General features: G+C 51.2%; 1 protein-coding gene across 2 annotated transcripts; it reads right to left on the minus strand.

Annotated features, from left to right (window-relative positions):
• Positions 1-243: 243 nt before the first annotated feature.
• Positions 244-22,439, minus strand: LOC115289744 (tyrosine-protein kinase ZAP-70). 2 transcript variants are annotated; one of them, XM_029937216.1, is made up of 13 exons: positions 22,286-22,439; positions 13,224-13,656; positions 12,387-12,547; positions 7,552-7,690; positions 7,363-7,450; positions 7,237-7,283; positions 6,960-7,011; positions 5,755-5,947; positions 4,990-5,196; positions 2,717-2,909; positions 2,485-2,625; positions 2,268-2,380; positions 244-753 (listed from the first exon to the last, which is right to left on the minus strand). In XM_029937216.1, exons 2-13 carry the CDS (start codon positions 13,623-13,625, stop codon positions 630-632), a joined length of 1,860 nt encoding a protein of 619 aa, XP_029793076.1. In that variant the 5' UTR covers positions 13,626-13,656; positions 22,286-22,439; the 3' UTR covers positions 244-629. The 2 variants fall into 2 exon arrangements, with proteins under 2 accessions (XP_029793076.1, XP_029793077.1); XM_029937217.1 differs by lacking the exon at positions 22,286-22,439 and adding an exon at positions 21,993-22,076.
• Between the last annotated feature and the right edge of the window lie 713 nt (positions 22,440-23,152).

The following is a 23,152-nucleotide window of genomic DNA, read 5'->3' on the forward strand; positions in this document are numbered from 1 at the left end:
CTCACACACTCCACAAAGACAGGGAAGCTGAGGCCCAGCAGCGCACCTGCCTCAGCTCCCCCACTCCGCCACAGCTGCTCACTCACACAAAGATGTCCCCAGGGCAGAGAAGTGGGAAAACCAGACGTCCAGGCCCACACAAGAAAAGCTGTGCTCAGGCACTTCTCATTGACCCCTTCCAATGACCCATTCACTTTCCTGGTCCCCCTCCACCCCCTCATGGCAGAAAAGATGAGGGACTCAAACAAGAGAGAAGCTGAGTTTATTGAAGTGATTGAGGTCTTGCCACCTGAGAATTCCCAGGGTCTTCCCCTTCAGGTGCCCAAGGAAGGAGGGTCCTTACTGTAAGCAATGCTCCCTCAGCTCAGGGCTCCCCAGTAGCTACCAGCCCAACAGCAGGCTATACAATCGCTCCCTCCCAGGGTCCTCCCTCCTCCCCCAGCCAGAGAGGACAGGTGACCAAGTGGGGAATGCTAGATCAGTATTACCCTGAGGCTCCAGCTGCCTGCCTTACTACAGCCCAGCTGGTTAGGGCAGGAAAGCTGAAGTGATTCCAGCCAGACTGGAGGTCCTAGGATGGGGCTGAAGCTGGGGCATCCTTGGCTCGCAGGCCCCAGGCAGGCTGCAGTTCAGGCAAAAGCAGTGTCCGGCTCCTTTCCAGGCCCTGGGGCGCCCTCAGCCTTGCTCGCCAAGCTGTAATAGTAGGTCCGCATGCGCTGCTCCACAGCCACGAAGTCTGGGCGGTCCTCCCACCTGTTGGGGGTTGGGTAGATCCAGGCCACTGACCACATCCTCAGAACCCAGCCTCAGCTGGAGGGCAGCAGACATGCAAGGGGCTCAGAAAATCAGTGTGTGGGTGGGGAGGCACCTGGGTGGCTCAGTCAGTTAAGCATCTGGCTCTTGGTTTCAGCTCAGGTCATGATCTCATGGCTGGTGAGATCAAGCCCCACGTCAGACTCTGGGCTGAGAGCACAGAGCCCACTTGGGATTCTCTTTCTCTCTCACTCTCTCTGTATCTCTCTACCCCTCCCCTGCTTGGCTTTGTCTATCTTGAAATATATAAATAAACACTAAAACAAAATCAGTGGGGCTGTCAGGGTGGTGGAGTTTTGGGGAATGGAGACGTCTCTTGGGTGTTAGAGTACTAGAACTCAGGTAGTTCTGTACCATGTGACAGAAGAGCTGCCGACATACAGGATGTTGGGAGAGCCGTCTGCTGAGTGTTAACTGGTGAAGACTTAGGGAACTGAATTCATTGTCAGGGTAACAACTATCAACCAAGAAGGCCTGGTATATTAAGTACAGAAGTACTGCACATGTGCCAAGGCAAGGGCCAGTGAATTTGGGTGCTAGGTGCAGGCTTTTATGGGGGCAAGTATGCTGCCCCTAATCTAGAATATTGGAGCATTGATGGTGGGTTCAGCTAGTGGAGGGTTGGGCTATTAACGGTACTGTGTGTGGAATGTCCATGTATAGTGTTTAATGTGAGCTTCTTTCAGTTATTGGAGTGTTGGTGTACTGAGTATTTCCAAATGGAGACCAGGTTAACACATGTTTGATGGACTGATCATTTATTATCATAAATAGGGTATCTATATATTGGGTGTCAATGTCATAGGTGCTGGCCAGTGGAATAAAGGATGTTCAGGTAGGAAAAGTATCAAATGTTGGAATATCCATGCACTGCAGCGCTCAGGGTAGGACAATATCTTGTTTGGGTATGTTGACTATTTTCTGATGGGAAGTTGAAATACTGATGGTGTTAAGAGTTGGGCTGTTCAAGTGTTGAGCTTGAACACTGGACAGAGGTGGAGGTTTTGAACATATTGTGTATTTGGGTGCTGTAGTGTTGGTCTGTCAGGGTGAATAGGTGTTGAATGCTGGACAGTGGGGGACTAAGGAATTAGAGTGGAGTATCATCACATGCCCTGACCACTGGTATTATATTTTGGGTAAGAGTACTGCCTTGTTTGAGTATTGCAGGATCAACGTGTTGAGTGTTGGCTGGTGGGGGCCCAAGGTTTTAGATGCTGGGCCACGAGGTGTTTACAGGTAGAATGTTAGGGTGTTGACCCATCGGAGCACTATAGAGTCCATGTGTTGAGGCATTTAGCATAGGTGCAGAGTAAAGCTACTGTGGGTGGGAAAGGCGATGAACTGGGTTAGTCTTGGATGGGATGAGTTTTGGACCACAGGGTACTATGATCTCTAGCCCCAGACCCAGGTGTCAGTTCAGCTGGGTACCCTTGCCACCCGCTGGCACTCACTTGTAGATCCAGCAGTCACTCATGAGTGCGTACATTTCAGGTGGACACTCTGGCGGGCACTCCATCCTCTTGCCCTGATCAATGAAGGCTATGACTTCAGGGCCTTTCATCTTCTGCGCGAGCCAGAGCCAAGTGCAACATGAGTAACCAAGGCCACCTCCCCCTCACCCCCCCTCCCCACTCAGCCACCCACCCGCCCACCTCTGCCCATGCCTGCCTTGTAGGGCTTCTGGCCATAGGAGAAGGCCTCCCACATGGTGACCCCATAGCTCCAGACGTCACTGCGGCTGGAGAACTTGCGGAAGTTGAAACACTCGGGCGCATACCACTTGAGCGGCCACTTCCCCGCCGAGCGGGCCTACAAATGGGGAGATGTTGCCAGGGCAAAGCTCAGGGACCCTCCACCCACCAACCGCATCCACCTGGTCACCAAAGGGGTGGGGGCTCACAGTATAGTAGCTGTCGTCAGCACCCAGTGCCTTGGAGAGACCGAAGTCACTGATCTTGGCGTAGTGCCGGTTGACCAGCAGGACGTTACGGGCTGCCAGGTCACGGTGCACAAAATTTTTCTCCTCCAGGTACTTCATCCCCATGGACACCTGGTGCAGCAGCTCCACCACATTGCTGACTGGGATCTCCTCCCTGGGGTGCCAGGGAAAGCAGGGTCAGCTGGGAGGGGACAATCCAAGTTCCCAAGGGAGCGAATTCCACTTCTCTGACCCAGCTGAGCATGTGGTCAACAGGTGCTTGTTTGATGTCTGCTGTACACCCGGCACAGGGCTGGGGATCCAGTGGGGGTGAACAGAAGAGGCAAAACCCTCTGTCTTCCTCTAGTCTCAAGGTTCTCAATTTCTCCCACACACTATGATTCCCCAACTTATACACTTATCTGCATCCTCTCTGGGCCCTCACTGTGGGGAGAGGGGGTCTCATGGGCATCTCAAAAGTAATAAAGACAAGGATACCTGGGTGGCTCAGTCAGTTAAGCGTCCGACTCTTGATTTTGGTTCAGGTCATGATCCCAGTGTTGTGGGATTGAGCCCCATGTCAGGCTCTGTGCGGCGTGGAGCCTGCTTGGAATTCTCTCCCCTCTCTCTCTCTGCCCCTCTCCTACTCTTATCTCTCTCAAAATAAGTACATAAACTTGAAGATCATAAAATCAAGGCAAAGCTAAGTCCTTGATAGTACCTGCCCCACCCGCTCTGTTCCCTTTCTTCTCCAGCAGCCACATCCTTCCATTGACTTGGGCCAGAAGCACCAGCCTTGCCCTCAGCTCCTCTTTCTCACACCCGGTTTCTAATCTGTCAGCACACCCTGGCAGCTCTGTCTTCAGGATCCTTCCAGAATCCTACTACTTCTCTTCACCTCTGCTTTGGCCACCCCAGTCCAGCCCTTATCATCATCACCCTGGACCAGAATGAACAGTCACCACTACTCTCACTCCCCCTGGCCTGTCCCCACCTGACCACAGAAGCCCAGTCCTGCCACTCCCTCTGCTCAGAGCCTCCCAGGGCTCCCACCTCACTCAGGGTGAAAGTCCAAGGTCTCAGACCCCTTGGCTCACAAGGCCTTGCATCATCTGCCCCATCACCTCCCTACCCACATCAGCTCCCCCTCTCCTCTTCACTCACTCTGCTGCAGCCCCGGGAACTTCCTCACATTTCTCTCACCATATGGGGCACAGGCACACCTCAGGGCCTTTGCACTGGCTTCTTCCCCCACAACTGCACTTGGCTGCCTCCCTCAGTCTGCACAAACTTCACCTTCTCACTTTTTACCTCCCACCCTGACACTCCCAATCCTCTTTTCTATAGTACTTCTCTTCCAACATACTCTATATTGTATTATAATTATTATTGAAAGCCTCTCTTTCCCAACCAGAATACAGGAAAGAGATCTTTGTCTCTTGTTCACCAATGAACCCCAAGTGCTGGTAGTAGTCCCAATTACAGAGAAATTGCCCAGCAAAAACCTGCAGAATATCTGAATGTATGAGCCAGGATGAAAGCATGAGCTAGAGTGCACTTTGAATGTATGTGCACCATGAGAATGTGAGTTGATGGTCACACACCTCAATGAATGTAAAAGACTGAGTCTCTGAGAGTAAAAGTTTGAGGCATGAGAAAACACAAGTGAAATCGCAATTTCTTTAGACTGAGAGTCAGCAAATTTTTGCTGTAAAGGGCCAGATAGTAAATACTTTAGTCTTTGCAGGCCACATGTGGTCTCTGCCACATATTCTTCTGTTTCTTTTTTTTTTTTTCTTTTACAACCCTTTAAAAATGCAAAGCCATGCAGTACCAAAAAACACCGTGGGCTACAGTTTGCTGACCCTGCTTTAGGTCAAAGACAATAGACTACGGGCAATTTCATGAGGGCAAAACTTCTAAAGCTCTTACAAGCAGGGCTGGACACTGTTCTAAGCACTTTATAAATACCAACTCATGCGAGCCTCACAAGAGCCCCCTGAGGTTAATAGTGTGATCAGCACTGCAGTACAAGTGAGGAAACTGAGGCACAGACAACCTGAGAGACCTGGTCACACTAGTTAGTGGCAGAGCTGCAGTTCAGATCCGGAGGTCAGACTCTGACGGCTGTGCTGGCAACAGCCCAGCCCGTGGGTGCGAGTGTGGGTGTGCAGGGTGGCAGGAGTGAGTGTGTCTACAGTGGAGTGAAAATGGGCCTGCTGGGCTCCAGGGGGCCAGCCCAGCCAGGGGCTCACCTCTTCCCAAGCAGGAACTTGTGCAGGGGCCCACCGCCCGCCATCTCCATGACCAGCATGAGGGCCTCGGCCTGGCAGACGCCGATGAGCCGCACGATGTAGGGGTTGTCCAGCTGGTGCATGATCTGCGCCTCACGCATCATCTCGTCCTTGTCTGTCTTCTCCGTGCTGTGCTTCAACACCTTGATGGCGACGTCAATCTGCTTCCTGCCAAGATGCGCACCTGAGTCAGCAGGGCTGAATGAACAGTCCCCTTGTGCCGCCCAACCTGCCTCTCTTCTCTCTTGGTCTGTCGGATGGCTACTGGATCTCCCTTCAGGGCCCAGGCACACACTTCCTCAGGTGCCAGGGGTGTCAGCTAGGGACAGCTCTCGCTGCCAAGTCCCTCACCGAGAACGGCCGCTCACTGAAAAAAACCCTCTAAGTTACACCCTCCCCAGGGGCTGCCTGTATCCAGTAAGTGATCGACTTGTAGCAAGGCAACAAGGGGGACCCCTCTGCAGCGCCCCCGGGATGGTTAAGGCCTCTGCAGCAACTGCGGCTCAGCCCACCCTCTCCCTGTCCTAACCTGCTTCTCCCAAGCCCTCTCAGGTGCTGACCTCGAGCCCTCCCAGGTCGCCCCCAGCATGTACTTTCCTGGCCCAGGGTCTGTCTCCTAGGCAAACTGATACCGCATCCTGCCCCACCCCCAAGGCCAGGCCAGGCCACACCCTCCTCTGCCCCCCACAAGATGGTTCTCCAAACTACGGCAGGAGCAGCCCATACTTTCGCATCCGGTAGACGCCCTGCCGCACTGAGCCAAAGTTGCCGCAGCCAAGTTCTATGTCAGCCAAGAGGAGGTTCTCACGCTTCAGGAAGAGCTTCTTGTCCTTGAGCTCCTCAGGGTCACTGTAGGGGCTCTCGTACACACTTGTGTCCATGGGCATTGACCGTGGCTTCTCTGCAGACACTAGGCGCGCTGGGCATACACACAGGTGTGCACTCCCAAGTCAGGATGAGGCAGGGGGCGGGGGATGGGGAGGGCATGGCAATCTTGGCGCCCACGAAGCACACGCCCCAGATAGCACTGCATCATCCAGAGCATGCACAGGCACGTGGGTACACGTATGTGTTGGTGTGCATGCGTGCAATTGTGTACACTCCTGGTTCCATCTTGGGGGAACTGGGAAGCCACATCCAAGTGGACTCTAAAGGCGTATGCATCTATATGCATATGCAGCCATGTGCGCCCACGCGTTCACACATATGCACCCACGTCTGTGTGTGATGGAGGTCCAAAGGCACATCTGCATGAGTAACTGTTAGTGTGCCGGCTATGGTGCACATATCTGTGCGTGTGTGTGCACTGAGCTGTGTGCACCTGTGTCCATGCCTTCCTATATCTATGGATGCACCACATAGCCATGTTTACAAGGGCCCCACCGGTGACCTCTGGGTGCACATGCAATCACGTATGTTCTCTGTGCACACACACAGGATAGGCTTGCATCTACACATCAAGCACATTAGTATCTGCAGCCGCCTGCAGGAACATGGGTTCTAGCACCTGGGTTCAAATCCAAGTTAACTACTGCCCAGCTGCCGGACCTTATTAAGTTACTTGCCCTCCTTTCTCATCTGTAAACTGGGAATAATTGCCATGGCTAACTCATGTTAAACCCGGTCTATAATGGCAGAAGCACTCAACACATACGAGCATGGAATGCGACTGGCACATAGGCGCTGAACAAATGTGTCTGTGGCTCGGGCATAGCCAGATGTACTCCCCTGTGTGTCCACATGCACCCCACACACAAGCACAGGGGCAGGCGTGATGGATGTACACCCATGTGCATGTCTGCAGGCACAGCATGTGCACAAGTCAGGCCTGGCCCACATCCCTCCCCTGCCATTCCCTGGAGCCCAGCCAGGGACCTTGATCACAGCCTGGCATGAACCCCACACATACACCTCCACATCTGTCAGCTCACCCGGTTCAGGGGTGTATCCATCTGAGTTGAGTGTGTCAATCCGTCTCTGAGCCTAAAGGTCATGGGATCAGCAAGTGTCAGCAGGATTCAAGCTGAGGGTACCCAGCCCCTGAAGCCCATATTCTCTGAGGACTCTCAGGGACAGTTCTGGAAGAATCCTCTTCTGTTCCGTGGCAACCCCACTCTTCATCCCAGCTTTGCCCTAGGAACAGGACCCATCACCCAGCCACCCAGCTCCATCCCTCATGACCCAACTTTGAGATGCCAGCTAACTCACATGGTTCAGCGTGGATGGATGAGCTGGGAGCGTGGGAGCGGCAGCCTCTGGGGGAGCAGAAGCGACAGTGAGGGGGTGGCACACAGGGTCTTCTACTCACCCCCCAGCCCCCACCGCCCCACTCACCTGAGCTGGCACTGGCACTCGTGTTGGGGCAGGCATCCTTCAGGCAGTAGATGAGCCCATCAGCCTTCAGCTTCAGGTACTCTACCAGCTGCAGGGAAGCAGCATCAGAGCCTGGGCTCCTCCCTTCCCCAAAACCCTAAGCTACTCCCCACCATGTCCCCTCAACACCAAGGTGGATGGGCAGCTTACCTGCCAGAGCGTGTCAAACTTGGTTCCCTCAGGAATACAGTATTTGCCTGCCTTGTCCTGGCTGATGAGGTAGTGGTACACGGTTTTCCCATAGATCAGGGACAGTGCGTAAGTGCCCTGCTCCTTCCGGGGCCTCAACCTGGCAGGGGAAAGAAGGGGGTATCACCCCTATAACCACCTGGCCTCTCCTGTGGTGGTGACTGCCTGCTGGGCCCCAGTTCTGACACACACTCACAACCATGGGCTCTGCCCCTGATAGTCTAAGAAGTTTCAGCGACTGGGGGAGACAAGGTCAGTCCCCACTCAACCTCCAGACCTACTGGTAAGAGGTGGTGGGGTGGAGCCGGGGAGGGAAGTGAGAGGAGAATAGCAGTGTCCACAGGGAGACACAGTTGTCCAAGGGCCAATATGTGACCATCCACAGGGGAATATTGGGCCTCCTACAGTGGACACTCAGCCCTGAAGAGCCTGATACTCAGCCACCCATAGCTGAACATGTGGCCATCCAGGGGAGAACACTGAGCCAGCCATAAGCAGACACCTGGTCCTCCATGGCTGAGTATGTGGCCTTCCACAGAGGACATGCAGCCATTGGGGTGGGGGTGGGGGGACACTTAGCCATTCACAGAGGATACTTAGCCATCCACAGGATATTTAGCCATCTTTGGTGGATACACAGCCACTCACAGAGGCCACAGAAGTCCCTATAGGCAGACTTAAAATATTCTCTTGGAGAGAGAAAGCCACTTTTACATGAAGAACAACACAGATAAGTTCAATTCCATGGCTAGCTCTTGGGGCACCTTTGCACAAATCAGAACAAGTCACCTTGTCATCACAATAGACCCACTAGTTACTGTAACTGACCTTTAACAGAGTGAGACCTTTGATTGTCCTCTGCTGGAAATTTGCCAAAATAATACACAAATCTTCCTGGTCTATAATGGAAACTGAGCCCCTCAAAGAATGGGGGCTTTGTGTAGTAAGAATCCGTCCATGCACACCCACTTACTCACACACTCACACACACACACACACACACACACACACACACACACACACAGCACCTTAGAACCAGATGCCTGCACTCTCTCATCCCACAGTGAAACCAATCAACCGCTCCCCCGAAACAATTTTGTTTGGGTCACTGGCATAAGGTTCTACTCCAGAGTTAAGTGTAAATTTCCAAAGCAGGATGGACACCAACTTGTCCTGGAGTCTCAGGCCTTGTACAACAAGTCATAAGCTGCTGGCCCACAATCTGAGGAACTGCACTGTGCTGTGGAAGAGCTGGCTGGTGGCCGGCAGCAGGAAGTAGGCATCAGGATGGCCTGCAGGTGGTGTAAACTCTCTGACAGGGCTTAGGCCCACAGGAAAATGTTTACTGAGTGTTAGCCAGGTGCCAGGCACTGTTCTAAGGACAGGGGTGCAGTGGTAAACAAGAGAGATATGAGCCCACCTTGTAATCAAGCCCTCCCTCAGGCCAAAGGGATGGGAAAATATCTTCTAAATTGCCATGACAAAACCAGAGAGAGGGACAGAGGGGCAGCAAGTTCCCCAGAGAACAATGCATTGAAGGAACATACGGTTCCCAGGCTAGCCCACAACGAGGGATGCCTGAAGAGATAGGAAACCAAGGTACAGGGTGTTGGGGAGCCCCAAAGGGCAGAGAAGAGAACCCACAACAAACTAAAATGCAAATGTCCCACAGGAAGCAAAGCACTTCCATACCTAGACTGGCGGGGTAGCCTGGAGATTATGGTCTCTAATGACTCCCTCAGGTCAACATCTTGAGTTCTGAACTGACAGCAAAAACTCAACACCCAGCCCTCACCAGCAAACAGGTATGGAAAATTGAAAACACACCACAATATTAGGCATTCCTTCCCATCAACACATGGAGTCTCAGGATGCCTGGGTAGCTCAGTCAGTTAAGCAGCTGACTCTTGATTTTGGTTCAGGTCATGATGGAGCCCGCATCTGTCAGTGCAGAGCCTGGGATTCTCACTCTCCCTCTCTCTCTGCTTTCCCCGTGTGTGCATACACATTCTCTCACACACACACACACACACACACTCTCTCTCTCTCTCTCATTCTCTCTCTCTTTCTCAAAATAAATAAATAAACTTAAAAGAAAAAAAATAAATGGAATCTCCTTCTGTATCTCCTGAATCTGAGCCTGACCATGTGACTTGCTTTAGACAATAAGACATTAGCAAACATGACACCAGGTGAGGCTTGGAAAGTGGTTGAGCACCAGGCTCACTTGCCTTCTCTTGCTTTTCCTGCCACCATTGGAACAAGTCCAGGTTAGCCTGTTGGAGATGCCCCAGGAAAGAGAACCCAGGCACCCCAGCCTGCCAACTGCCAGACATGTAAGTGAAGCTATCCTAGACCATCCAGCCCCAGTCCATATCCCACCATGTTGGACTGCAGCCACATGAGCAAGCTCAAAAGAAACCAGTACAAGAATCACCCCGTTGATTGGCCCACATTGCCAATCCGCTGAATCAAGTGGGGAATAAATAATGTTGTTTTAAGCCATGATATTTTAGGATGGTTTGTTATATAGCAAAGGCTAACTGATAACACTCTCTTTGTAAAGAGACATGTGAATTCATAAAAGAACAGCGACCGGGGTTCCTGGGTGACTCAGTTAAGTTTCTGACTTCAGCTCAGGTTATGACATCAGGGTTTGTGAGTTCGAGCCCCATGTGGGGCTCTGTGCTGACAGCTCAGAGCCTGGAGCCTGCTTCAGATTCCATGTCTCCCTCTCTCTTTGCCCTTCCCCGGTTCTCTCTGTCTGTCTCCCAAAAAATGAATAAACATTAAAACAATCAAAAAAAAAAAAACAGTGACCAATTCCCACATAATAACCACATAGGCAAAGACATTGGTTGGTCACCATATATATTTCAATGCCACAAATTCTACTTTATTTACCAAAAAAACCAGTAGGTGGTAGCAGTTCTTCGTCTTTGCAGTTCAAACTTAACTTAAGCTAGAAGTACCAGCTAAGAAATCAACGTGTATCTCCACTTCCAAATATACAGAACCTGATAACAGTGATAAATATAGGAGCTACCATTTATTGAGATACTGATTCTATATTCTTCACATAGTTGCCATTTAACCTTCACAGGTAGGTACTATTATTGTCCTCATTTTGCACATGAGGAAACTGAGGCATTAGATTGCACAATTGGTTAGAAGTCGAGCCAGGATTCAAATCCATTTCTGACACAGTTAGTTGCTAATAGGACTGACAGCCAGCTCTGTCACACAATTATCTGTGCCACCCTGAGCAAGTCACTTATCCTCTGCCTCAGATTCCTCACATGTAAAATGAGACAATTGAACTAAATCAGAGGTTCTTAACCTGAAAAGGGCTCCAAGGATGAGCATCAGGTTCAACTATGATCTTCTGTAGCTGTACGCAAAATCTCTGAAGTAAACATGTTTTGGGGTTGAGGGAGGTGTTCAGTTTTGGTAAGATTCCCACAGGGGTCTGTGATCCAGAAGAGGTTAGGAAACACTTCACAATTTACTCTTAAAGACCCTTTCCAGGGGTCAGGTTTCTTTCAAGCTGAATCAACTATTCCATAAACCCTGTGATTACAAAGAAAGCTTTGGCAGCAACCAGCATGAGGTACAATTCTATCCACTCTTCAGCAGCTCTGAGCTGTGGTCAGTGGTTAAGTGTGGCCCTGGTTTTGATTACAGGCCTGAATGGCATGCATCCTTCTATCATACCCTACAGCCTTATACAGAACTGGACCAGTTCCAGGCTTGTGCCAGGCATCATGACCCACCAGGGGTGTTCCCCTCCCCCTGCCCCATGCAAGGGTCTATGCCTACAGCTTTGACCGTCAGCCCCTGTCCCCATATTGAGAAAGTAGTTATTGACTAAAGGAACCACAAAAACAATCTGCAATAGCTCCTGTCCAAAGCATGCCTTGCCTAATTTTCCAATAGTCTGGCTCAAAGTAGCTGTTTCTGTCTCTTGACATTGCTGTGTTAAGTCACTGTCCTTGATACTGTCACTGCTCTGCCTGGTTCTGAACCTCAGTGCCAGCTCAGTCTCCACACTGTACCTGATCCTTGCTTCCTCAGCCTCAGCCTCCCATGACCCATGCTGCCCCTACCTGCCTCTGTCACTTCAAGCTTGACATCCAAGGCACCCACTGGTCAAAGCCCTTGGCCAAGGCTCTCCTGAGACTTCTCAGGAGACTCTCCTGAGTCTAACCTCAGCAGACCAGTGAATTGTCATCAACTCTGCAGAAAGTTTGCAAACTTTTCTTTGGGGTAGAAGAATTCGTTGTCAAACATCTTCCATGGAGGCTTAAGATATGAAAGAGGTCAAAACTGAGCCAGGATGGGGCCAGCAGCTGGTAAGTAGCACAGCCTGGGTTCCCTGGATTCTTGTCTTCCTGCTCCACAAGGACAGGGATTTGTGTCTTTTTTGTTCACTGCCATGTCCTCAATGCCTGAAATATGCCTGGCACACAGTAGATGTTCATTAAAGATTTGCTGAATGAATAAGAGGAAATCCAAGCAGGCAGAAGTTCAGCTACTTGCCAGTTTACTGAGCTGATAAATAGCAGAGCCTGGATTCCTACCCAGGCAATCTGGCTCTCGGGTCTTACCACCACAAATCCTTTCTCATAGAATGTTCCTTCCACACTCTCAGAAACACACTAGCCACTTGAGCATGTTAGCACAGGCGCACCCCTCGCGGCCCACCTGCACACTGAGGTCTGTCCCAGCCTCCGGGATTCTGGCCAGCGAGCCCCAGCCTCACTGCCCTTAAGACCCAGGCCTCAAGCCCCACATACAGGAACTTGCCGTCGGTCTGCGAGCCCGAATAGAGTTTGCGCTCTGCCTCCTCGCGAGTCAGGTTGCTATGGTACCAGGGCATCCGCTCGTGAGCTGTCGTGGCAATGAGCTTCTCCACCTGGGGAGCCTGGCTGATGATGGCCTGCTCCAGGGCCTCGCCCTAGGGAAGGGAGGATGGAGGAGCCAGAGAGTTAGATCTGTCACCAAGTGCGTGGCCACTGGAACCTCTTCCATCTCCTGGAGCTTCCTAATTGCCTCTGTCCCCATGAGATCTTTCACCCTAGAATGAGTCGTTCAGGCTGTTGAGGACAACTCCACCTCCCTTCCCCGTCCCCCCCCATCCCTGCCTTTACCCCCCCCCCCCATCTCCTTGGTCCTTCTCCAATCCCCGGCCCATCTAGGGCCACGCCCCAGACCCCGCCTTACAGGCGGTCCAAGCTCATCTTCAGCTTGAAGATCTGACACTGGTTGTCAAGTATTGCAGGCTGTTGAAGACCACAGCCCCCGCCTCTGTTGGCAGAGCCCCTACAGTCCTCTCAGGCCCCGCCCTTGGCTCAGGCCCAGTACGACTTCCACCTGTGAGTCTGGCATGGGCTTGCACCAAGGAATCGCTCAGGCCCCTCCCTCCGACGCCGCCTTCTAGGTCCTGTCCCCAACCAGGGCCCCATCCACCCCTCCAGCTTCCAAATCTGGAGAAGCACAGCAAAGCGCAGGCTAGCGAACCCCACCGCTCCCCCCAGTCCCCACTGCTCTCCCGCCCCCCAGGGCCTGTTCTCCCCGGCTCCGCCCCCAAGTCCCGCCCCTTAGGGCCCGCCCCCTCGGGCCCGCGCTCTCACCTCCAGCTTCCACGTCTGGCGCACGTAGTCGCGTACCATGGCGTCGCGCAGGCAGTCGAAGACCCCGGGCTGCGGCTCGAGCCCGGACGGCCGGTTGCACGGCTTGCGCAGAGTGCAAGGCAGCCCGTCGGGATCGCGCGAGTAGAACTCGCAGAGCTCGGCGGGGCCACAGTGCGCCTTACCGCCAGCGATGGCGTAAGTGCCGTTGAGCTGGCGCTCGATGGGGAAGTGGTGGAAGCGCACATCGTGCACGAGCGAGAGCACGTAGCCGCCCAGTGAGCGCAGGCACTGGCGCAGCAGAAAGAGCCCGTCGGCCATGCCCGCCAGCTTCAGGTGCTCCTCCGCTTCGGCGCGCGAGATGCTGCCATAGAAGAAAGGCAGGTGCGCCGCGGGGTCCGGCATCGTCGCCGCCGCCCCTGTGCCGCGCCAGACCCTGCGGGTTCAGAACAAGAGGGAGGGCACGTCAGGATCTCGGCTTGCCTCCTTGAGCTCAGGCCACTGGGCCCAGAGGTAGTGGGAGAGAGGACGCAGTGAGAGGCATAAGTGTCAATAGTGCAGAGCCTGCTTTATGCCAGAATCAACTTGGAGAGGAGCCCCCGCCGGGTGGGCTGAGACAGGAGAATCCCCAGTCCTCTGACTTTGCAGAGACTGTGCGGAGCGCCCAGACACCCCCACGGGCCCACACACACCAGAACCTGGAATCATTCATTTCCCAAACACATGTTGAATTATTGGGTTTGAGACCAGTGCTGGGTATGAGTGGGTAAGACCGTTACTGCCTTCCCGAAGACAAGAGTCGGGGGCGGGCATATTAAACAAGGAAAGAGACAAAAGTAGTAATTACAGACTGAGATCAGTGTTGTAAAGGAAATAAGAAGAGTGATATTAAGAGAGAAGAAGCCACTGTAGCTGGGGCGGTCACCTTCTCTGAGGTGATAGCTTTTGAACTGATATTAGAAGGATGAGGAGGAACCTGCTTTTCAAAAATCATGGAAGAGAGAACATCAGGCACAGGGAACAAGCTTTGTTCTTCAAAAGAATCTTGCTCTGTTAACCTCCCCTTCTTCCTTTCCACTGAGTTCTCTTGGCCTGAGAAATTCCCCTTTGCCATCTCCCCTCTGCCTTCACGGACAAATTTCTAGAAAGCATAAATCAATCTGAATATCTGTCGTTAGGATATTGGTTAAATACATTAGGGGTTAAATCCAACGTGAACTTTGATACAGCCACTTTATAAATAAAACGAGACGTGTGATGAGGAGGAGGCAGGGGAAGAATTAAGGCTATTTAGATAAATATCTCGTAAGGCAGATAACCTAAAATTATCTGGTTTCAAATTTCTGGGGTGATAGTACAATGCTGATCTCTTGATAAGAGATAAGAATGTGCTAACATGTGTTCATTTCATTGTATTTGGACCCCTCATTTTAAAAGAAACAAAATATTAAACTCTAGTTAATGATCTGTATGTGGAAATATTTACCTCTGATGGCTGTAATTTACTTTGAAAGTCATAAAAAAAATAACACTGATGGATAGACAGGTGGACAGATAAGTCTTATTATTCAGAGTAGTAGCTAAGTTTGTTTCTGCTTAAAGACACATATATTGTTGTTCATTAACATTAAATACCCAGCCGATAGCACTGTAAGATTATTTGACAACCCAGACTTTTCCTATAAGGCACATCACAGCCTTCTTGCATGTCAGAATACAAGACAGCACTTTGGCACTGCACTGTCCTTTAAACAGCGACATCATCAACAAAAGGCACAAATATGTGCACCAAATAGAGTAGGACACTTGTTTACAGTATGAGAAGTAAAACAAAAAGGCAGAAGAGTATCATCTTGTTTGACCTCAGTTGACTCAAATTTCTTGCTTATCTGTGTATGTTCTTGAATGACTGTGAAAGGGCCTTGAGTGTTACAAGTTCGGGGTTTGCAAATAAATTTTAGCAAGTAGGCTAAATATAGAATCTGCTAATAATGAGGATTGACTGTATGTGATAAAGTGAATATAATAATATTTCTGTAGAACTATGAGGTGGTTAATGAGTATACAGTTCTTCCCATTTTGCTGTATATATGAAAGGTTTTATATAATATTGATAAACTTATCTCCCTATATCAATTTCCAGACATTTCTCTGAGGTGGGCCCAGCAATACCATCCAGGCATAGGTTACGTTCAGGGGAAGATCCTTGAGTGCTTTTCTTAAAATTAGCAAGAGTAAGTAGGGAGCGTGGGGGAAGGAGGCTTTTGTGAGTTGGAAAAGGCTGCCTTACCCCTGGGTGTCCAGGGACAGCAAGGATGGGCACAGGGGCTGAAAGGAAGATACTGGAATGAGAATCAGGTAAGTCTGGGTCAGGGTAGCTGGAGGAGGAGCCAGAATCTGCATTCTAACCAGATAGCTCCTGACATTTGGGTTGGGAAGGCCAGGCTTGAGAGGGTTCCTGGATGTCCCAACAGTTAGAGGCAGGCGGCTGATCAGAGACTACATTTGTGTCCCCACCTGGAAATATAGGTCACCATTCCATCAGAGTGTTTAAGAGGCAAAAAAAAAGGTTCCTGGGTATTTACCCTAAAGAAATGGAAACTTGTATTCACACAAAAACCTACACAGGAAATGTTTATAGCAGCTCTACTCGCAACTGCCAAATTTTGGAAACAAATGTATCTCAAGAGATGAGTAGATAACTATGGTACATCACTACCATGGGATACTACCCAGCAATAAAATGGAAGGAAATGTCCACAACACATGGATGAATCGCAAAGGCCTCATGCTGAGTGAAAGAAGCCAAACTCAAAAGGCTACAAACTATATAATTCCATTCAAAACTGTATCAGTGGAGAAAAAAAGCATCGATGATTGCCAGAGGCTGGGTGCCAAGGAGGAAGGACTGACTAGAAGAGACATGAGGGAATTGGGAGAATAGTCCATATCTTTACTGAGATGATAGTTTCTCTGCTATATGCATTTATCAAATCTCACAGAAGTGTTCACTAAAATGGGTGAATTTTACTGTATGTAATTTATGCCTTCGTGCTTTTTTTTTTATATAACGAAAGGAGCTGGAAAGTATAGACAAACCAGACACTAAAAATAATAACTGAAATAGGAAAGAAAGTGCTGTCTACACCCCTGCTCTACTTTCTTGACTCCCACCCTCTCATCCAGCCTCACAGTCTACCCCCAACACCCACCAGGATACCCTCCAGGCCTGAGAAGAAACACTGATATCACCACCTGGTGGGCACCAGGCAAGCCCTCCTCAATGCTGGGTCCCCTGAGTGATGGACACCAGTGACCCTTTCTTCCTGCTTGAGCTTCTTGGCTCTGCCCAGTCCTTCACAGGCTCCCTGACCGACTTCCCTCTCTGATGGTTCCTGCTTTCTCTCCTTCCCCAACGCTGGTAGCCTTACTTGGGCCATTCTGTCGGTGGCTATAAACATGGACCGTGTTCACCTATCTAGTTCAGACTTCTCTGTTTGTGCTGGCATCACCTCCTTTGATCTCCACCTGCTGTTTCTATTAATAAAATCTGAGATCCAGATCTAAGTCACATAGTGTTTGTGGTTGGCTAAACCCCACAGTCTGTTTCCCATGAGCTGAGCTCTAGGGTCTGCAGTTTGCTTGTTGGCAGTTTTTCCCCCAAAGCCTTGCTTGCTCAAGAACTTGCTGTGGCTCCCTCCTGCCACTTCACTGAATCTAACAAAATTCTTCAACCCTCCCCCCTCTGTTCCATCTGGGCTGTCCTCTTAGCCTTCTTTCAAATTCACTTCCATACTTTTATCCATGCACTGCCCTTCGCTGGGTACACCCTCCCCACTCTTCTCTATTCTCCCAAATACAGCCATTCCTGCCTCACAGACTCATATAGCCATTCCCTAAACACAGGACACAGGACCAGACAGCAAGGTGGGGGCTTGTCCATGGGGCTGTGGGGAGTGGTGGGGGTAGTGATGCTGGTCTCTGGGGCAGGAAGCTGTGGCAGGAAATTGTCAGCAACACAGTTTGAGAAGCTCCTCCCCGCAGTGGCCACAGGTGCAACATGGGTAGCCAGAGACAGGTTAAGGCAGAAGGGGGGTGGGGAGATGCTGGCCCTTGGAGCCCAGGCCAGGACCACAAGCCATGATTGGCCATCCCAGACCAAAGGCCAAGGTATCCCCAGGCAGGACCATTGCCTGTGTATTCTTGGCTTGATCACAACCACCGTCTCACTGCCAATAATGACAATAGAAATCACACAACACTGCATGGTGGGTGGGTCCATGGGTTAGCCAGCCCCTGTGTCTGCTTTCGCCTCCCTGTGCCTTTCTGGGCTGTCCTCACCAGTAAAATAGGGGATGAGAGCTGGAGTGACCAACTTTCCAGTGACTCTGGGGACCAGAGATGCTGGAAAGGCCAGAGGAAGTGGATGGCAGGAGGCAGAGATTGCCAGAGAGACAAGAGGCTGGAATACTTGTCCATGCAGCACCACAGCAGGCCAGGCCAGCATGGAGCCTTTGCTTTCAGAGGAGCTGGGCCAGTCTGCAGCCTTCTGGTAGGACATGGGTGGGAAGATCAGATGTTTCTATCCTGAGCTATGTCCTCGCAGACTCCATGGCTTTCCCAGAAGACAAGCCCACCATGAGACTCCCCCACCCCAGTCCTGCCTGGACTGACTCCATCCAGCCTCCCCATGAGATAGAGTTCAGAGATGCCAATTTGGCTTCCCAGAGTTTGCAGTTCAACTGGCCTTGTTTTCATAGCCCAGGGCCCTGGGAAGAAAAGGAGGAAATCTGTGGTTCTTGGTCAGAAGGATCTACCTGAAATTCAACCATTCAAAGATCCTCCTTGGGTAAAGGTAGGGTTCAGTTATATATATTCCAGAGAGACACGATACTCCACACATACTTCAAAGGAAAAAAAGGCTCAAGTGGTCAAATACATTTTCCAAAGCTGTAGAAAGCATGTTAGCATATCAAAGGCTCTGAGAAGACCTGCATGGAAGGACAGTTTAGTTTTGTTTTATCCCCACTCCTAAGTAACGGAGCCTTGAGGGTCTGCTATTCCACAGAACAGACTCTGAGCATCAAAAGCCCCGAATTAGATGTCCATTGTGAGATCTCAGAGGGGAGGCTAAGGCAGTCCAGCTGCAGAGGGAATGAGTCCATCCACCTGGACTTGGTGGGCAGGAAGGGGAGTGGCACCAGCCAGGCCTGGGGGCTCCATATGCCATCCTCAGCCAGACCTCAGGGGCACCGCTGGAATGGGGGCCCAGCCCCTCTCTGCCCAAGCCTCCTCCCACTGATCCCCAGTCCTCTATCTGAGACCCCAAGTTCCCCCTGAAGCCTCCAGTCTGCAGGCCATGGTGGGGCTCAGCTCTGCCTACCAACAGAGGTAGCACAGGCAATTTCTGCCAATAAAATGCCACCTTGGTTATGTTCTAAATCACAATGACAGCAGTTGTCAATGTGCCATGGGTGGCGATAGGCTCCTGACACCAGGGGATCAGATTCCAACCACAGAATCAGAGATCTACTGTGTCCTAGTGGTATGAGCCTGGGCAGTGAGGTAAGCTCACCAGACCCCACCTGTAAAGCGGTGCAAGCAAAGTTGCCTAATACTGGCAAAGCATGGGGATTCCATGAGATAAGGCTCAGGGAGTACCAAGCACAGCACCTGGCCTACAATTGTGTTGTCATGTCCTTCTCTTACTCACAGCTCTCCAGAGCCCTCACCTCACTCAGGGTTAAAGCACAAGTCCTCACAGCAGCCCCCAAGTCCCTACACAATTTGCTCAATCACAACTTTGTCCTCATTCACTCCTCACCAGGCACATGGGCCTCTTTACATTGTTTGTTCAGGTCATTTGATCAAATCAAGCATGGTCCAACCTCAGGGCCTTTGCACTGTCTCTTCCCTCTGCTGGACACTCTTCCCTCAAAATCCCTCACTTTATTTGAATCTCTGCCTAAATATTATCTCTTCCTCCAAGGGTTTTTCCCTGACCTCCCTCTCTAAAGTCACTGCCCCTTCTCTATCCCTGACCCAGCTTTATTGCTCTTCACCACCAAAAATGTGATTTATCCACTAACTTGTTGATGTAGGACTTTGCCCCCTGCTTGAATGTAAGCACTGTGAGAGTGGAGCTCTGTCTTGTTCCCCTGCCTATTTCAGCGAGGCATATGCATAACAGACGCCCATACCCTTCTCCTGGCCACATGCCTCAGGTCCCCTCCATTGTCCCCTCCTAGAAGTGTTCTGTGACTCCTGCCCCTTCCTCCCCAGGCTGTGTGAGGGACCTCTGCTGTTGTCCCAGGGCCCATCCTCCCACAGCACAGCCCTGATGGCCACGTATGACCACGGTCTGTTGCCTCCTCTGTCTCTGACTAAGCTGAGCTCCCCAAGGCAGAGCCTATGGCTATTGGAGCAGGGGCTCCTTCCAATAAGTATGCATCAAACAGGTTAGTGCCAGAGACTTTACTATGAGCATTATCCATTTAATCTAAACCTCACCTCAACTCCATTAAATGGAATCTGTTATCTCCATTCCTCAGCTAAAGCAACCAAGGCTCCGAGAGGTTAATGTCATGTTCAAAATCATGCAGCCTGCGTGGCAGTCAGGATTTGAATGCAGGTCTCCAACCCAGCAATCTGCACTCACCACTTTAGTGAATGTCCTTTAGGAGACAGAATCTACTGTTCTGAGCTGGATCCCTAGCAGCTCACACCCCAGGCTGGCCCAGGTGTCACTGCCTAATTGTCAGAGCCCAGAATGCTAAGCCATTGTGAGGTTGGGGACAGGACCTTGCATCCAGCAGACTCTCTAAGTGTCTGTTGATCCACTGGACAATGCCCCCCACCTCAACCTCTGCTGCCTTAGTTTTAAGGGCTGTGTGACCTCAGCAAGGAGCTTTCCCTCTGGGACATCAGGCTCTGTGGCTATAAAAGAGAGACAAGGAAAGGCTTAGAGGGTGGGAAAGGTGGGATGATGAGTAGGAGAACAGAGCCTATAGAGACATGGGGACAGCAGGGTGCTGTTCTGTGCACTGGGGAATTGTGGGGTGGTTAGCATTGTTCCTAGCCTATATCTACTAGATGCCAGCAACAGCCCCTGCATCAGGACCAAAAATGTCTTCAGACATCGTCAAATGTCCCTGGGGGCAAAAGTGGTGCCAAAATTGGCTGCCTTTGAGAACCGCAGCCATGACCCTATGCTTTGGGGAAGGGACTGGTCAGCATGGAGAGATCTGAATGCTGCAGGCCCCAGGAGAGTCTCCAGAGGCTGGGAAGTCCAGAGCTTTCCCACCAGAGCTAATAATGATAATTAGAATCAGAGCAACATACTCAAATAGCACCTACTATGTGCCAGGCACTCTAGATTTACGGTTGACCCCAGAAGGGCAGGGTTTGAACTGCTCAGGTCTATTTACACACAGATTTTTCACAGGACTATAAGTGCCTTTTCCCTTATGATTTCCTCCATACTATTTTATTTTGTCTAGCTTACTTTATTATAAGAATACAGTATATAGCACATATAACACACAAAACATGTTATGCTGCCTATGTTATCAGGTTTCCGGTCAACAGTAGGCTATTAGTAGCTAATTTGAGGAATGACAAAAGTTCTATACAGATTTTCAACTGCATAGGGCTTCGGCACTCCTAACCCCCATGCTGTTCAAGGGTCAACTCTATTAGTTCCCCTAATCCTCACAAGAACCCCGTGAGTGAAGGATTTATGGAGCTGGGATCTGACACACAGAGAGATGTAGTGACTTGCCTGAGGTTGCACAGCACACACAGCAGGTGGCAGGGCCAGGACTCAGATCTAGGCCGCCGGCTCCAGAGTGTACACTTCCCACCATCCCAGGCTGCCTGCTTGCCCTGTGTCTTAGCCGGGGCCGTGTACATGCATGACGCAGGAGGACGGGTGTGAAAAGGAAAAAGAGGCACTGCACTGGAGGAGAAGAGCCTTTAGACGACCCAAAGATTTTTTCCTCTCAGAAGTCCCTGGCCCAAATCTCTCAGCAAAGCCTTATTAAGCACCTACTGTGTGCTCACCATCCTGGCTGAGACAAGAGTAACGAAACTCATCTTGAGTTGTTTGCTACAGGAACCCCTGCCTGAGACATTTTCCCCAAACTCTCACCCAAGATATAAGAGCCAGGCTCCTGCAAGTTGCCAGCAGTTGCATTTGCATTTAACAGATGTGGAAACTGAGGTGCAGAGAGTCCCCGCAACTTGTCAACACCCAGCAGTTGAACAAGATTCGGACTGTTTTTTCCTTCACCTCTCTGGGCCCCCCTTTAACCTGGGCTCCCCTACAAATGGCTCAGTCCTGACGTGGGCCCCCTGATAGGAACCATCTGTGTTTTTTGGTTCAAGTTCACAGCCCTGTTGAACCACCCTCATATTCATGGGGCTGAGTTGGGGGAGGGGAAAGAGCACATGTTTGCTTTCTCTGGAGGATTCTCTGCTTCCTGGAGCCAAGGGTGTCACCCTGATGGGGGCCCAGCAGGAGGTGAGGGACTGAGCAGGCATCTGTGTCCCCTGGACACAACTGCTCAGCTGACACTCTGGCAGGGAATCTGTTTCCCTCAGCATGGCCACAAGCCGTGTCTGCTTCCTTTGCCAGATGGACACCAGCCATCACCCCAATCTGACAGCTCCTCCTGGTCCTTCCCAGTGGCCTGCTGACTCTTTCCTCCTCCACCAGACCTAGGCTTCCCGTGGATATGGTGGCCAGGTGCTATTCTGTCCAGGATGACTTACCTGGAGTTGTGCCGATGATACAGAGGCAAATGGGCCACCTGCAAGATCTCTGGTCCCCAATGTCAACAGCTGGTTCTAGATGAAGAATTAGGGCCCAGGAAACTAACTTGGGTCTCTCTGCAGCCTAAGCCCCCAGCATAAGGCCCTGCAGCTAACCACCCCCGCACAAGGCCAGGCCAAGTGTAAGTAGGCCACACCGCAGGGGATCTTCACCCTCTGCCAGCTGCCCTGAGGCCCCTGGGGTGTGGCTGGGGTGGCAGGAAAGGGGCAGAAGGCCGGAGGCAGCCACTCACCTGGACACACCAACAGCAGCACAGAGGCCCAAGTCGGCAGGGACCAGGCCCGGAAGGCCTGGTGTGCTCTCAGCAGCTGGTTTCTCTGAAACTCAGCTTATTTCCTTGATGTGAAGACAGGAAAGGGGGCTGCGTCTGAAGTTTACGCCAAAGTCACAAAGTGCTGCGTTCAAGGAAAATCAAAAGTCACATGCTCCAGGGAGGGCAGAGGGTATTTCCCACACCAAGCAGTGCCTGCCGCGGGCTGGGGGAAACTGAGGCTAGCTGCAGGGCTGCACTTGCAGGCAAAGTGACGACTCCAACAGCACCCTCAAAGCGGGGGAAGGGAGGAGGAGAAGAGGAGCTATGTGTGCCAGAATGGGGGGCAGAGCAGTGGCAGAGGGAGGCTGATCCTCAGGACTCAGTGGAAACAGGAATGCCCCTACTTCCCCCTCCCAAGGGGACAAGGACCCAAGGCCTGCCCCAATGACCTGCTCCTAAAAGTGATTTATTTATTTCACAGGCAGGTGAAAGCTGGGGAGAGGATTAGTTTGCTAAGTAGGGCCATACCTCAAAGATTCAGAGCACTTACAGTGTGCCAGGCATTGGGACAGCAATGACAACCCTGTCCCCGCCCTAAATGGCTCACAGGCTAGAGGAGGTGGCAGGTGAATCAACAGGAAGATCAGGGCTGGGGCGGTGGAAGCCTGGGTACTATGTATATTCAGAGGAGCCCCAATGCACAAGGGCGGTATCAGAAAAGGATTCAGAGAGGGGTTGGGCATTTCTTTTTTTTTTCTTAATTTTTTAAAATGTTTTATTTATTTTTGAGAGTTAGAGAGAGACAGCACAAGCAGGGGAGGGTCAGAGAGGGAGGGAGACACAGAA

The sequence above is a fragment of the Suricata suricatta genome, chromosome 4 (genome assembly GCF_006229205.1).
Source record: "Suricata suricatta isolate VVHF042 chromosome 4, meerkat_22Aug2017_6uvM2_HiC, whole genome shotgun sequence".
Classification (NCBI taxonomy): Eukaryota; Metazoa; Chordata; class Mammalia; order Carnivora; family Herpestidae; genus Suricata; species Suricata suricatta.